At 48.9% G+C, this 13,818-nt stretch overlaps 1 protein-coding gene across 2 annotated transcripts in view; it reads right to left on the bottom strand.

Moving 5' to 3' along the window:
* Usp31 (ubiquitin specific peptidase 31) overlaps nt 1-13,486 on the bottom strand; it is a 60,619-nt gene extending 47,133 nt beyond the window's left edge. For both annotated transcript variants that reach the window (XM_070004345.1, XM_070004346.1), the window contains exon 1: nt 12,654-13,486. In XM_070004345.1, coding sequence (XP_069860446.1) covers nt 12,654-13,295 — 642 coding nt within the window. In that variant the 5' untranslated portion in view covers nt 13,296-13,486. The remainder of the gene's footprint in view (nt 1-12,653) is intronic.
* Between the last annotated feature and the right edge of the window lie 332 nt (nt 13,487-13,818).

The following is a 13,818-nucleotide window of genomic DNA, read 5'->3' as shown; positions in this document are numbered from 1 at the left end:
CCAGGGTGGCTTATATCTGTGGTCCTAGCTACTCGGGAGCCTGAGAGCTGAGGATCAGGATTCAAATTCAAAGCCAGACGGGGCAAGAAAGGCCATGAGACGCTTATCTCCAATGAACTACCCAAAAAACTACAAGTGAAGCTGTGGCTCAAGTGTGACAGAGCACTATCATTGAAGCTCAGGGACAGCTTCCAGGCCTGAGTTCAAGCCCCAGGACCAACACACACACACACACACACACACACACACACACACACACACACACACACACACACACACACACACACACACACACACACACACACACACACACACACACACACACACACGAGTAATGTAACAGCTTCACACACACACACACACACACACACGAGTAATGTAACAGCTTCCAGGCCTGAGTTCAAGCCCCAGGACACACGGACACACACACACACACACACACACACACACACACACACACACACACACACACACACACACGTGAGTAATGTAATATATTCCACAGTATGAATGAAGTAGGGGGCATGATCATCTTAAATGACACAGAAAAAAAAGCCTTAGACAAAACTCAATCATAACACACTCTCTCCCTCCCTCTCTCTTCCCCCTTCTCTCTCTCCCTCCCCCAAACTAGAAATAAAGGGAAGCTCCCTAAAATATACAGCCATATATATATATAGAAAGATCACTTCTAACATCATACTCAAAGGTAAAAATCTGAAGGCTTCTCTTCTAAGACCAAGAAACAAGGAAGTGGAGGTGTGGCTCAAGAGGTAGACCACCAGTTTTGAGCAGAAAAGCCAAGCAAGAGAGCAAGGCCCTGTGTTCAAGTCCCTGTATGAACACAAGAAAAAAATCAAAAAATAAAAGCTTGTGAGGCATAGTGGCTCATGCCTCTAGTCCTAGCTACCTGGAAAGCTGAAATTCAAAGGATAGAATCCAATCAGGCAAAAAGTTCACAAGACCTCATCTCACCTAATAAAATAACTGGTGCAGAGGTACACTTCTATCATCCCCACTATGCAGAAAGGGTAAATAGGGGTCTTACAGTTCAAAGCAGTCCAGTAAAAAAAAAAAAAAAGAGGCAGAAATATTCAAAATAGTAATAAAAACAAAAAGTCAAGGGTACTCCTCAAATGATAAGAGCACCAGCCTAGTAAGCAAAAAGTCCCTGACTTCAATCCACAGTAGAGAAGGAGGGAGAGGCAACTAGCCTGGTACGCTGGTACGGGCCTGTAATCACAACTACTAGAGAGGCAGAAGCAGAAGGACCAAGAGTTCCTGGCCATCTTGGACAAAATTAGCAAGACTATCTCAAAAATAAAATACAGGAAGTAGACCTGTGACTCAACTGGTAGAGCACCAGGCTTGAGCAAAATAGTCAAGTAAAGATGGGCGCCAGTAGCTTGTACTTGTAATCCTAGCTATGCAGGAGGCTGAGATCTAAGGATCAAGGTTCGAAACTACTCCTAGCAGACAAATCCAAGACTCTTATCTCCAAATAATAGGCAAAAGGCTGAAAGTGGAGCTGTAGCTCAAACTGAAAGCAAGTGTCAGCCATGAGCAAAAGAAACTGAGCAAGAACACATACAGGTCTGGAGTTCGAGCCCCAGGATGGGCAAAAAAAAAAAAATCCTAAAGGTACTTTTTTAGCTAGAAAATTCTTTAAATACAGGCAAGGATAGAGCTCCTTCCTCCTGCCAAGGATCATTTGAATATTTACAACATTATTACAGCCATACAAAATTATTAACACAGGCAAATGCATCTCTGGCAGCCAACAAAAAGCATCACACTGTCCTGTCTTGTTCCAAATGATTTCTCAGGCCTCATGTGGCCCTCGGGCTGGACATTCCTCACCCATTAGAGTATCAAGAGACTCTGAAGCCAAAATGATCTTGAAAAGATAAAAGTTGGAGGAGTCATATCTTGGTTTTCAAGTTCACTACACAACTACAACGTGGTACTGGCATTAGGGAAGACACAAACCTGCACAACAGACCGGAGCTCAAGTGGGAACCCTGCCATAATTTCAGGAGAACACCAACATCACTCTACAGGGGAGCCAAACATCTAGTAGAAGATGAAAAAATAAACAAAATGTGTTGTATACCCATGCAACAGAATATTATTCATCCAAAACAAGAAATGAAATTCTGACACATGCTACAATGTAACTGAACCTTGCAAACAGTAGATTATATGAAAAAAGCCAGAATCAAAAGAATTCTGTAGGCTAGTTCAGAGACAGAAAGTAGAAGAGTTACTAAGGAGGGGATCATCTGGTTGGGATCATGAAAAAGCCCTTGAAGCTAGGCTTGGTGGTTCATATCTGTAATTCCTAGCTACTCAAGAGTCAGAGACTGGGAGGATCAGGTTCAAGGCCCAATCACACAAAAAGTTTGAGACCTCCCCCCCATCACAACCAATAAATGCCAATGTAGTGATATGCACCTGTCATCCCAGCTATGCAGGATACGTAGAGGAGCATCACAGTCCAGGTCTACTCAGGCAAAAAAGCAAGACGCTATTTGAAAAATAATTAAAACATGCGGGGGGGGGGGGGGGGGATGGCCTAAAGGTATGACTCAAGCAGTAGAAAGCCTGCCTAACAAGCTCAAGGGCTGGAGTTCTAACCCCAGTACCACCAAAAAAAGAAGTCCTTGAAATGCACAATGGAGATGGTTGTGCAACACTTGAATGTACTGAATGCCACTGGCTTGTACACTAAAAAAATGTTAACATGGTGACCATTGTAAATATTTTAGTACATAAAAGATATATTAAATGCTAATAGATAAATGGACAAAGAATGGATATAAACAAATTTAAATTTAAACAAATTTGAATTATAAACTCCAATTCATTCTATAATGGGTTGATAACCCAACATGTACCATTTAAAACTAACAGCACAATAAATTTTAGAATTTCTTATTTTTGAAAGGAAAAGGAAAACACTAAGTGGAAAAGCTGTCTGTGAGCTTTTGCTGCTCTGAAGCTATATCTAGACATCTGTCCTAAAAACAACACAACAAAGCCAGGTATGGTGGTAATCCCATCAGGTAAGCTTAGGCAGGACAATGATGAGTTCGAGGCCAGTCTGGTTACAAAGCCACATCTTGTCTCAAAACAAAATGAAAACAGCAACAACAACAAAAAAAAAAAGCAGCAGACATGACACTTAAGGGGAAAATGCACCGAAGGACCATTCACCAATGATCCTTCACTAAACAGTATTATGAAAACTACTTAGAAACATAGAAAAATGTTTTCTAAGCTGCAGTGCAAACCATAATCCAAGGGCCTGGGAATGTGGTTTAGTGGTAGAGTTCTTGCCTAGCATGCATGAAGCCCTGGGTCTGATTCCTCAGTAACACCTACAGAGAAAAAGCCAGAAGTGAGCTGGGGCTCAAGTAGCAGAGTGCTAGCCTTGAGCAAAAGAAGCTCAGGGACAGTGCCCAGGGCCCTGCGTTCAAGCCCCAGGACTGGCAAACAAACAATAACAACAACAAACACCAGTATCCAGAGTGGTCAGGACCACAGCAACCGTGGGTAGGAAGTACAAACAATACACCAGGGGGGTTCCTTGAGTGCAACATGAGCAGGAGACCCAGAGCAGGTACTACACCAGGCTACCTGAGCTCAAGCTGAAGCTCTGTCTTTGCACATGTGCAAACTAGGTCAAGTCCCAATAGCAGATTTACTCCTAATATATGTTGCTGTGTGGAATGAAAGTCAGCCCAGGCTGACCCTAAACTTACCATCCTTCTACCTGGACCTCTCATGTGCTAAACAGGTGAATGCCACCATGCTCAGCTCTGGAAAGATTTTTTTTTTAACCTTAGATTTGGGAATTTAGAATAAACAGATATCTCTAGTAAAAATTCTACCCTAAGGAAGAGCTCACACTTGTAATCCTAGCTACTCAGGAGGCTGAGATCTGATGCTCACAGTCTGAAGCCAGCCTCCATAGGAAAGCCCATGAGACTCCAATTAACTACCAAAAAGGCAATAGAGGTGTGGTTCAAGTGGTAGAATGCTGACCTTGAGCACAAAACTCAGAGACAACATCCAGGTACTGAGTTGAAGCTTAAAAAAAAAAACAAAAAACAAAAAACCTACCCTAAGCTTCCAAATATATCCCATGCCAACTCACCCACCAATGAACTAACATGAGAGGATTAACCTATCTACTGAGCTGGGCACTGGTGGCTCACACCTGTAATCCTAGCTACTCCAGAGACTGAGATCTGAGGATCAAGCTTCAAAGCCAGCCTGAGCAGGAAGTCTGTGAGACGCTATCTCCAATTAACCACCAGAAAACCAGAAGTGGCACTGTGGCTCAATGTGGTAGAGCACAAGTCTTGAGTGAAAGAGCTCAAGACAGCATACCTGGGCCCTGAGTTCTAGCCCCACAACCAACAAAAACAAACAAAAAACACCATATACTGATCTTCCTGAGCCTGGCTTTATTCCTACTGCTCTCAACATCACTCTTTTTGAGTGAAACTTTTGTTGTTTTGGGGGGGGGTGCTGCTCATGGGGCTTGAACTCAGGGCCTGGGTGGTATCTCTTAGCTTTTTCACTCAAGACTTGAGCTCTACCACTTTGAGCCACAGCTCCACTTCCAGTTTTCTGGTGGTTCACTGGAGATAGAGTCTCATGAACTTACCTGTCTGGGCTGGATTTGAACCACAATCCTCACATCTCAGCCTCCTAAGTAGTTATGATTACAGGCGTGAGCCACCAGCACCCAGCTCATTTGTGTTAGCAGCACACCTTGTAACTGGTGTGGGACCAGCACAGATGTGCTCAGTGAGTCTGTGAGGTTACATCCTCGTGCCCTGAGTAAACACCAACCTTGGCTGCACAAACTGACAATTCTGCAGCTCTGTGTTCAGGGCTAAGAGCACAAAGTCCAGCATAAGGAAATTTAGATGTCCAACGTAGTCTACCTTCCTGGTTTGCTTTCCTCCTGCCTCCCTACCTGCCCCTTTGTAGTTCTCTGATTCTTGTCTTCCCTTTCCTTCCCCAGAAACTTCTTCCGGCTTCTAACAACCAACCAGACAACATGTCCTGCCTCACACTGTATTTCTAACTGTTAAAGATTCCCATGCATAGGTGTATGGTTGCATGCATGTTCCAGTGCTGAGGACTGAACCTAGAACCATATACATACTAAGCAAGTGTTCTATTGATGAGCTACAACCCCAGCTTCGAAAGTCCCTTTTATGGAGTGAGGGCTCACTCCCACCACCTAGCTGCCTCACAGTCAGATTCAACGTGTGGCTTCCTCCCTTCGTGCTCCAGAGGCTTCCCTTCCCCTGCCCACCTCCCTCAACCCCTTCTCCCCCACCTGATGGAGGCTGTTTCTTACCACACAACCCTTCTCCCCTTCCCCTCCTACCTGGCAATGCTCCCCTTGCATTTACCTCATCCTCCATGTGATTTACAGTGCTAACCACTAGACCACTTTCCTAACCCAGTGGTTTCACAAATCAGCCTCTGCACAACTGAAGTGAATGGGCACTGGGACTGGGACTTCCAGGCTGTGGTGACAGACCCCTTGCATTCCTCTCCCCAGAATCCACCCTAGTTTCCTCTTCTCCCCTCAGCAGTGGCAATTCTGTGCCCTGGGAGCCATTCTGGCTATCAGGATGCAGGGAGGAACAAAATAATAGCACATCTAGTGGATAAAGGCCAAGGTTTCTGCTAAACATCCGAAATACTGCCAAGGCCAAGACTCCCTGCTGCAAGTCAAGGCTCTCTGGCCCTACGCCATGCCATGCCAGGTCTGTGTGTTTGCTCTGTTTCCTCAGCATCGTGGAATGCTCTCAACCATCTGAGCCTTATTTATCTTCAAATCCCACTCCAAGTCTGAATCTCCTGGCTTTCAATGCATCGGCAGGCTGACAACTCCCCATTTCTTTATGGCCAGGATCGAACATCTGAGCTCGGGACCCCTTACCCTACTTACCACAATTGGACCTACACTCCTCATCCCCCAAATCCTTTGCTTCTCCTCGAGGAAGCGACAGCACTACAATCGCTGGACTGTTGAGACCATTGAACAGACTGCCTGAACTGCCTTTAAAAGCCGGACCTCTGCTCTCAGAACAAGCCCCGAGGTCCTTAGCCTGTCCTACCAAGCCAACACAACCTGGTACTTCCTGCCTGGCCACCCCCCTTCAAGCTCCATCTGGCCCACTCTCCTGGCTCCTCAAGACCTATCAGACTTAAACCCAGCCCTCCTCCTCCTTCCAGCCCAGAACTTTCTGCACTCACTTACCTCCCCATCACAGCTGTTATTTTCCCATGTGCTTCTTTTCCTTCCTAGCTCTTGTAATTTTTAATTTCCTATTTGTCAGTGTTTATTGGTTATTCCTCCGGGGCAGCATAAGCCACATAGCCTTTTCTCATTTCTACAATTACCATGTCATTGTCTCCTAGGGAGAGCCAACAACCAGCATGATATAAAGGGAGGATGGAGTTTGGCGAAGCTTAACAGCTAGTGGTGAATGAAACAACAGTGGAGTAAATGTTAGAACCTACTCACACCTTGCCCTCCTCAACTGGCACTGAACTTGGCATCAGAGCCCAAAACAGCCTCCTCCCAAACAGAGTGCTCTGCGGCTACGAACCATGTCCTGTCGTCTAACTCATACTAATCTTCCACTCCCAACTGGTGTCTAACCCAGCTCCTTTCCCCACATTCCCTGAGCAGTAAATGTCCTGCAAGTGTCGTGATCATCACATCTCCCAAAGTTCACTTGCTGGAAACCTAGCCCTGCAAGGGATGAGATCTGGAAGAGCTGGCAGGTCAAAAGGGCAGGTGCAGATTGGGGCAGTTCTCACCTGAATGGGTTCCCAGTCAAGGTCTGGGTCCAGCCCCCTCTGTCTTACACCCCTCCCTCCACTTCCAGCCTCCTCTGTGACCACCACCACCCTCCTGTCTTTCCATCTCCTACTATGGGATAAGGAAGCAAGGAGGCCCTCCCCAGGTGTGAGTTCCCTTGAACTTCCTAGCTCCAGAACTGTGACAAACAAGTTTCTCTTCTTTGTAAATGAGCCAGTGTATGATATTCTGTTACAGCAGCACAAATCAATGAAAGCCTGAGTGATCCTGGAGCCCTTGTAACCACCCTGTTGTTTTATCCTCAAGTAGTACTTTCACACACCTCCTCCGTTTTACCATCCTATTACTAAGCTGGTTACGAGACTGCATTCACATGGTGGGAAAGGACTGCTTTTAAGGCAGGCCTCAGAGTGCCTGAGCCTGAGGACATGGGCAGCCGTGGACGTGCATGTGCGGCTGGCAGCAGACGACCTTACTTCCACTACAACTCGGCACCAGTCTTAGGGAAAATGCTGCACGTCTCAGCATGTCCACTCTGCTGAGAAAGTGTTCTGCTGAGACCTGTCCTTCCAGTGCTCGTGCCTGTGCTGGTAGGGCCACCCCGGGCTTAATGGTGTGTGCTGCCTGGCAGGAGTCTGGCTGTGCACCCTCAGCCTCCACAGGCCTCATCTCTAACCTGGGAGCCTCGGCTGGTCATCTGGAAGGGCCAGGGTCTAAAAGAACAAATCCAGGTCTCCATCTAAATCTCCCTCCTTCAGAGATCTAGAATTCTACTAAAATGCAAGTTTGCATTTCACCAACAGGGACTAATAAGAGGAAAACCTTCTATTCTATGCTATGAGCGATCACAAACTTAGATGTTTCATTTTGTTCCCTATGTCCCAAGTGAATTCAGGGGAAAGCCTGAAGTCACAAACTTTGTAGGGAACACTAGGAAATGACAATCTGCAAAAGGCTGTCAGGCAAATCAGGAGAATTCAGTGTAGATCCGCAGTCCCCAAGCACAAGTGGGTGTGAGACTGAACAAGCAGAATCTTTCATCATGAGCTATTCTTCACAACTAATATTTGTTATTCTTCTGTGCTTGAAGCCATCACAGAAATAAAGTAACAATACTGGGGGGAAAAATATATGGGAGACAAAATTATATTCATCTGTTACTTTTTTTTTGGGGGGGGGGGTTGATCATAGGGCTTGAACTCTTGGATGGATAGTTATCCCTCAGCTCTTCAGCTCAAGGCGAGCGCTCTACCACTTCAGCCACAGAGCCTCTTCTGGTTTTCTGGTGGTTTACTGGAGATAGAGTCTCACAGACTTTCCTGCCCAGGCTGGCTTGAACTGTGATCCTCAGATCTCAGCTTCCTGAGTAGCTAGGATGACAGGCATGAGCCACCAGTGCCCGGCTCGTCCGTTAATTTTCATTTCCCTGCAAACTTGGACGGAGCCACCACAGTTCTTTTGTCTGTAGACCACTCCAATCTAGCTGTTTGGGGGGAGCATGATGTACAAACCATGGCTATAAAACTTGCCTTTCTTGCTTGAAAGATGCCTGCCCATTCTTTTCTACTTTCTGCAAAAGGGCAACTAACTGAGTACTAAAAATCAAAGGGTACTTGTAAGAACCTTGAGCACCCACACTCCCATGCAAGTTAAAGCAGTAAGTGGATGTCCCCTTAAAAAAGCATGATGACTCTCAAATACCGAAATGATTTGATTTTCACTGTTTTACCAAAAAAGTGGCTGATACAAGGGTCAAGTCCAAGTTTTACCTGAGTGCTGCTGAGAATACCCAAAGAGGTCAAATGACAAGGTAATGACAGCTAGCAGCTGGGCCAGCAGGCCTGCCCTGTGGAGGACTCCAACATTCGCCCAGCACCTTCTCAGCCTGAGTCCTTTCCTGTCCTGCACGTGGAGTGACATGAAGGTGCACCCCAGAACCTACGTACTAGATGCCAGGAGCATCCCCCACCTCAGCTGTGACAGCATCTGCCTCCAGACAGACAAATGTCCTAGGAGTCAGGGGGGAGTGGGTGGAGAGGTACAAAAGTACCCTGGCTGAGAATCCAGGCTCTAAGACAACAGGAAATAGCTGCATAAAAGAGAAAGGATATGGGTGGTCACTCACAATTGGGGCACTCATCTCATTGGATTTCTGGGAAGTGAAAACCCAACTTTAACAGCCATCTACCTAGTCCGTATCACCGTGATCAGACATCAAGAAGGAACCTAATTGCAAAGCTTCTGTGGAGAAGTACCGGTAGCTAAGTCTTAACATGATCAAACCAGAGATGGCCAATCGACTTTCTATCCTCTGTCAACGCCAGCAACAAGGGTAGCTGCCTGGAGCTGTGAACTGAGCAGGACTCTGAGGCTGAATGTGAGGGGTACGGGTATAAATTATGAATACAGATCTGCCACCAGAAGGCATGGTAGGCTACAGGTCCACCATTAACCTTCTTTGTGCTCAGTATAACATCCATCCAATTTAAAACACTTTTGTAAATTAAATACACACGCATGCACGCACGCATGCACACACACACAGTGTCCTTCGTAATGCCATTAGGCTTATCTAATGGGCTGAAAAAAAAAGCAAAAAAATCCTACCACTCTTCCTACTTAGAAATCAGCTCTAGATTCTTAAGTTCCAGAGGACAAAGTCCAAGCAGCCTCCAAAGCTTTCCCTTCCCCCAGGTGCTCGGTACCCCCACAGCTCTCCATGCATAGCCAGCCACTCAGTGTCTGTCTCCCCAAAATATCTTTCACACATCACCCCATCACCCCTTGGCCTAGCAGACTCCTATTCATCCCTCAGAGTGCTACTTAAGCATTTCCTCTCTCTGATGTTCAAAGTATGGTTCTTGGGCCAGCAGCATATCACCCAGGGAACTTGCTAGAAATGCAGACATGGAGGCCCCACTCCAGCTCTTCTAAATCCAAATCTGCTTTGTAACAAGATCCCCATGTGAATTATGAATGTGAGTTGTGTGCACATAAAGTTCAATATGCACTGTCTAAGGGAACGTGCCAAGTCCTCCTAGATACCACTGTTCACAGCGGTTACAGTGTCTTCCCCAAGACCCAGTGCCTGGCACAAGGCAGGGGAGGCACTTCAGTGGTATGCATAACAGGCCAGACCCTCCTTTACTTATGCCCTCTACTAAGGTAGGAACCTGAAACACCCCCTTCCTACCTCGGTGGCAGCCAGTTGTCATGGATGGAAGCAGGGCCTGCTCAGAGGCCTCTGGGAGTACTTTATGTCCCTAATGACATCTGCCCTCCTGGGTAGAATGCAAGGTGCCTCAGATGCCATCAGCAGGCAACCATGAGGTGACAAGCAGGAGAACAAGAGAGCAGAAACTGCAAGGGACATTAGGGTAGAAACATAGAATTGTACAGGACCACCCATCTCTCACTCACTGTTCAAGCTAACTCCACACTCCTAGTGGTCAGTCAGTCTCAGAGTCTTTCTCTTGTGTGACTACATCCCTAACCCACAGAGTAGGATGGATGGATAGATGGATGGATGGATGGATGGATGGATGGATGGATGTTGGTGACAACTACTAACGGCTCAGAAGATTATATTAAGAAACAAGGCCTCTAAGAATTGTTTCAACTTTGCCAAAGTATAACTATAAAGTATCTGCACTTCTAAAACACATTGACCCATTTTTGTTCATGGCTTAATGGACAAAAATGTGGACCCGTCATAAAAAGCAATGCAATTGACCTCTAAGAATCTATTCAACTTTGCCAAACATGCCTATCAATCAGCCCTGCCCTGTAGAACTATAAACCCATTTCTGCCCACAGTTTAATGGCTTGAAACATGAACACCATCTTGTGACTATATTAAGATGCTGTAGAAACTGCCTTTCACATTGTGAAAGAGTAGAAAACTGAACTTAACAGAGCTTTGGCCTTGAAAAGTTTGCAACTGCTGTGGCTTCTCTCAACCATAGTAAAGAAGGCAGGGAGGAGAAAGGGGGGGGGGAGAAGGGGGAACAGAAGAAGACTTTCATAACCAGCAAGTTGCCACTCTTCTATTTTCTTACTTTGTGATCTCTGACCTGAGTCTCCTTTTCTCCAGTCCTTATTTCAGTCAGGAATTTTAGTCCAGCTGAGCACTTGTGGCTCATATCTGTAATCCTAATTACTCAGTAGGCTGAGATTTGAGGATCAAGGTTCAAAGCCAGCCCAACCAGGAAAGTCAGTGAGATTCTTATCGCCAATTAACCACAAAAAAAAGCAAAAGTGAAGCCATGGCTCAAGTGGTAGAGCACCAGCCTTAAGCAAAAAAGCTAAGGCACATTGCCCAGACCCTGAGTACAAACACACACACACATACACACACACACACACATACATTGATACATACATACATACACACACACACAGAATTTCCATTCAACTTTCAGGATGAAACAGCTGCCATTTGCTTTCTTCTTGAGTACACAAAATACAAGGAAAAACTATTCCAAGGAGGGGGTGCTGTTCACTGGCAGTATCCCTCAGAGCGAAGAGGAAGGAACTAGAGCACTTGCATTCCTCTGCTAGACCACTGATCCTGCAATCCAATCATCTGTTCAATAAATGTATTCTACAAAGAAACTTGAGAACACCAATGGAAAGCCAGTACCACTTGCTATAAATAGAAGACAAATGAAGAAACAAACTCAATAAGCACAGAGCTTATTAAATTTAGTTACTGTTGCCTACCCAAGCCTCTCTACCCAGGAAGCCTGCTTTCCCTTTGTTTATAAATGGGGGTGTAGGGATGAGCAAGAGGTGCTAGGAGGAGGAGGAGAACATCAGGCTGAGATTCTACTGGGCATGATCAGGATAGAAAAGGACCAGAAAGGAAGTGATTTCTCACCATGTGACTTTATCCTAATACCACATCCACATCTCACCTGTGCAATCTACAACCGCTTTTTGTTTCTGGCCTAATTCCGTGGTGCAGCCAAAAGGCTCTTCAACCATCTAGGCCCCACCTCCAACCTCACCCTCTCAAACCCTTGCAGCTACACCAATGCAGCCATTCTTCAATTTAAAGAGGCCAGCCAGCAGCACATGAGTGCCATCAGCAGGTTTTGCTTGCTTTAAAGTACGGCTGATATACCTGCTCCCTTTCCTCAAGTGCTAAATAAAGAAAAAAGTAAAATGGCAATAAATGCTCATTGTACCAGGCACTATTAGAGAGATGCCTTGCCTATCAGATTGGACCCTAAAGCAAAGTGTCCATCAGCAAAGCAGAAAACAGTCAAAACCAGGCGACTTTTAACATATCCACTTGTTTGCTATGAAGCAGGCAGCAGATGGAGTAAAGGACACTGGGAGGCTGAGTAAACTTGCCCTGGGTTCCACCGCTACTAAGTAACAGAACCCAGGATTTGAACCCAGATCCCGACGGCAAGTTCCACGCAGGCAGGGTGTCTTGCTCTCTGCCACACCCCTCCCAGATGCTTATCCGCGGACTGGGGAAAGGATGCAAACAGACGCTCAATAATTGAGGGGGAGGGAGGGAGAGGAAGGAGGGAGGGAGGGATGGCTGCGTGGATGGAGCCACGCGTGCATGCACAGATGCACGGAACCACGCATGCATGCGTGCATGCATGGATGCACGGACGGGCAGGGGAACGGAGAGAAGGCGCCTCCTCCAATAGTCAGGGCTAGCCAGCATCCCCACGCCCAAGGCCCGGGCGTCTCGGGGCGCATCCGAGGCAACGGGCGAGATCCAGGACGGACGGGAAGCTCGGGCGGGGCAGATCGGGGGGGGGGGGGGGCTCACCTTGAAGTCGCGGCTGTGCTGCGGGGTGTACTCTAGGGTCCAAAGAGCCCGCACCAGGTGCGCCAGCTGCTCGGTGACCTCGCCTTGGCCCTGGCCGCCGCGGCCGGCGGCGGGAGGCTGGGGCTCGGGCTGGGCTTCGGGCTCCGGGCGGCCCGCGCGGTACTGGCCGAGCGCCAGGTACTCGGCGAACAGCTCGGTGTTGCTGAGGCACTGCAGCGTGGCGTTCATGAAGCACGTGTTGCCGTGGTTGCGGAGCCCCGCCACGCCGGGCACGGGCTCCGAGGCGCAAGCGGGCGGCGCGGCGGGCGCGGCGGGCGGCGGCGGCGGGCAGGGCGGCGGCGGCGCGGGCGCGGCGGCGGCGGCGGAGGGCGGGAAGCAGCTGCGGAGGCCGCCGCGCTCGGGGCCGGCGCCCTCGGAGCTCAGGTGCGACAGCGTCGACAGCGTCTTGAGGACGCGGCTCATGAAGCTGCCGACCGAGCGCGCCGAAGAGGGCGCGGCCGGCCCGGGGCCCCCCGCCCCGCCGCCGCCGCCGCCGCCGCCGCCCGCGCGGCCGCTCCGGAACAGCCGCTTGCTGAACGAGCGCTTCTCCTTCCCGCCCGCCGCCACCGGCGGCCCGGGCCCCGGCGCCGTTACCTTGGACATGGCGGCGGCTACCGACGCTCATCACCGTGCTCGGCCGCCCGGCCCGCGGCCCCGCCACGGCCGCCGCCACATCCCGCCGCCCCGCGCGCTCACCCGGGCCCGGGGAAGTGGGGAGGGGAAGGCTCGCCGCTCCTCCTCCTCCACACACCTCGGAACGCCGAGCCGGCCCGGGAGCGAACAGGCGGAGCGGCGGCCGGAGGGGCGCGCGCGCGCGGACGGCCCAGCTGGGCTGCTCACGTGACCGCCTCCCAGCGCCGCCCGCCCCGCGCTGAAGCCGTTCCGGACGCCATCTTGACTGTGGGAATGGAGTCGGGTCTCCAGCCGGCTGCGATGACGCACGGCTCCGGGCGCGGTGCCGCGACGTGAAGCCACACGGCGGCCATGTCAACTTTGGGCATGGTCCAGGCGTGGAAGCAGAGTTGACTGCTGCTGGGCTTGTGGTAGTCGGATGGAGGAGATCTAGGAAAAGTACTGAAGTCAGGCTGCTGCCCTCACTGGACTACGAAAGAGAGGTGAACAGAGC

This window comes from Dipodomys merriami, unplaced genomic scaffold (genome assembly GCF_024711535.1).
Source record: "Dipodomys merriami isolate MVZ:Mamm:240054 unplaced genomic scaffold, mDipMer1.0.p SCAF_62, whole genome shotgun sequence".
Lineage (NCBI taxonomy): Eukaryota > Metazoa > Chordata > Mammalia > Rodentia > Heteromyidae > Dipodomys > Dipodomys merriami.
The sequence above is the reverse complement of the archived record's forward strand: the minus strand, read 5'-3'. Positions and strand labels throughout refer to the sequence as shown.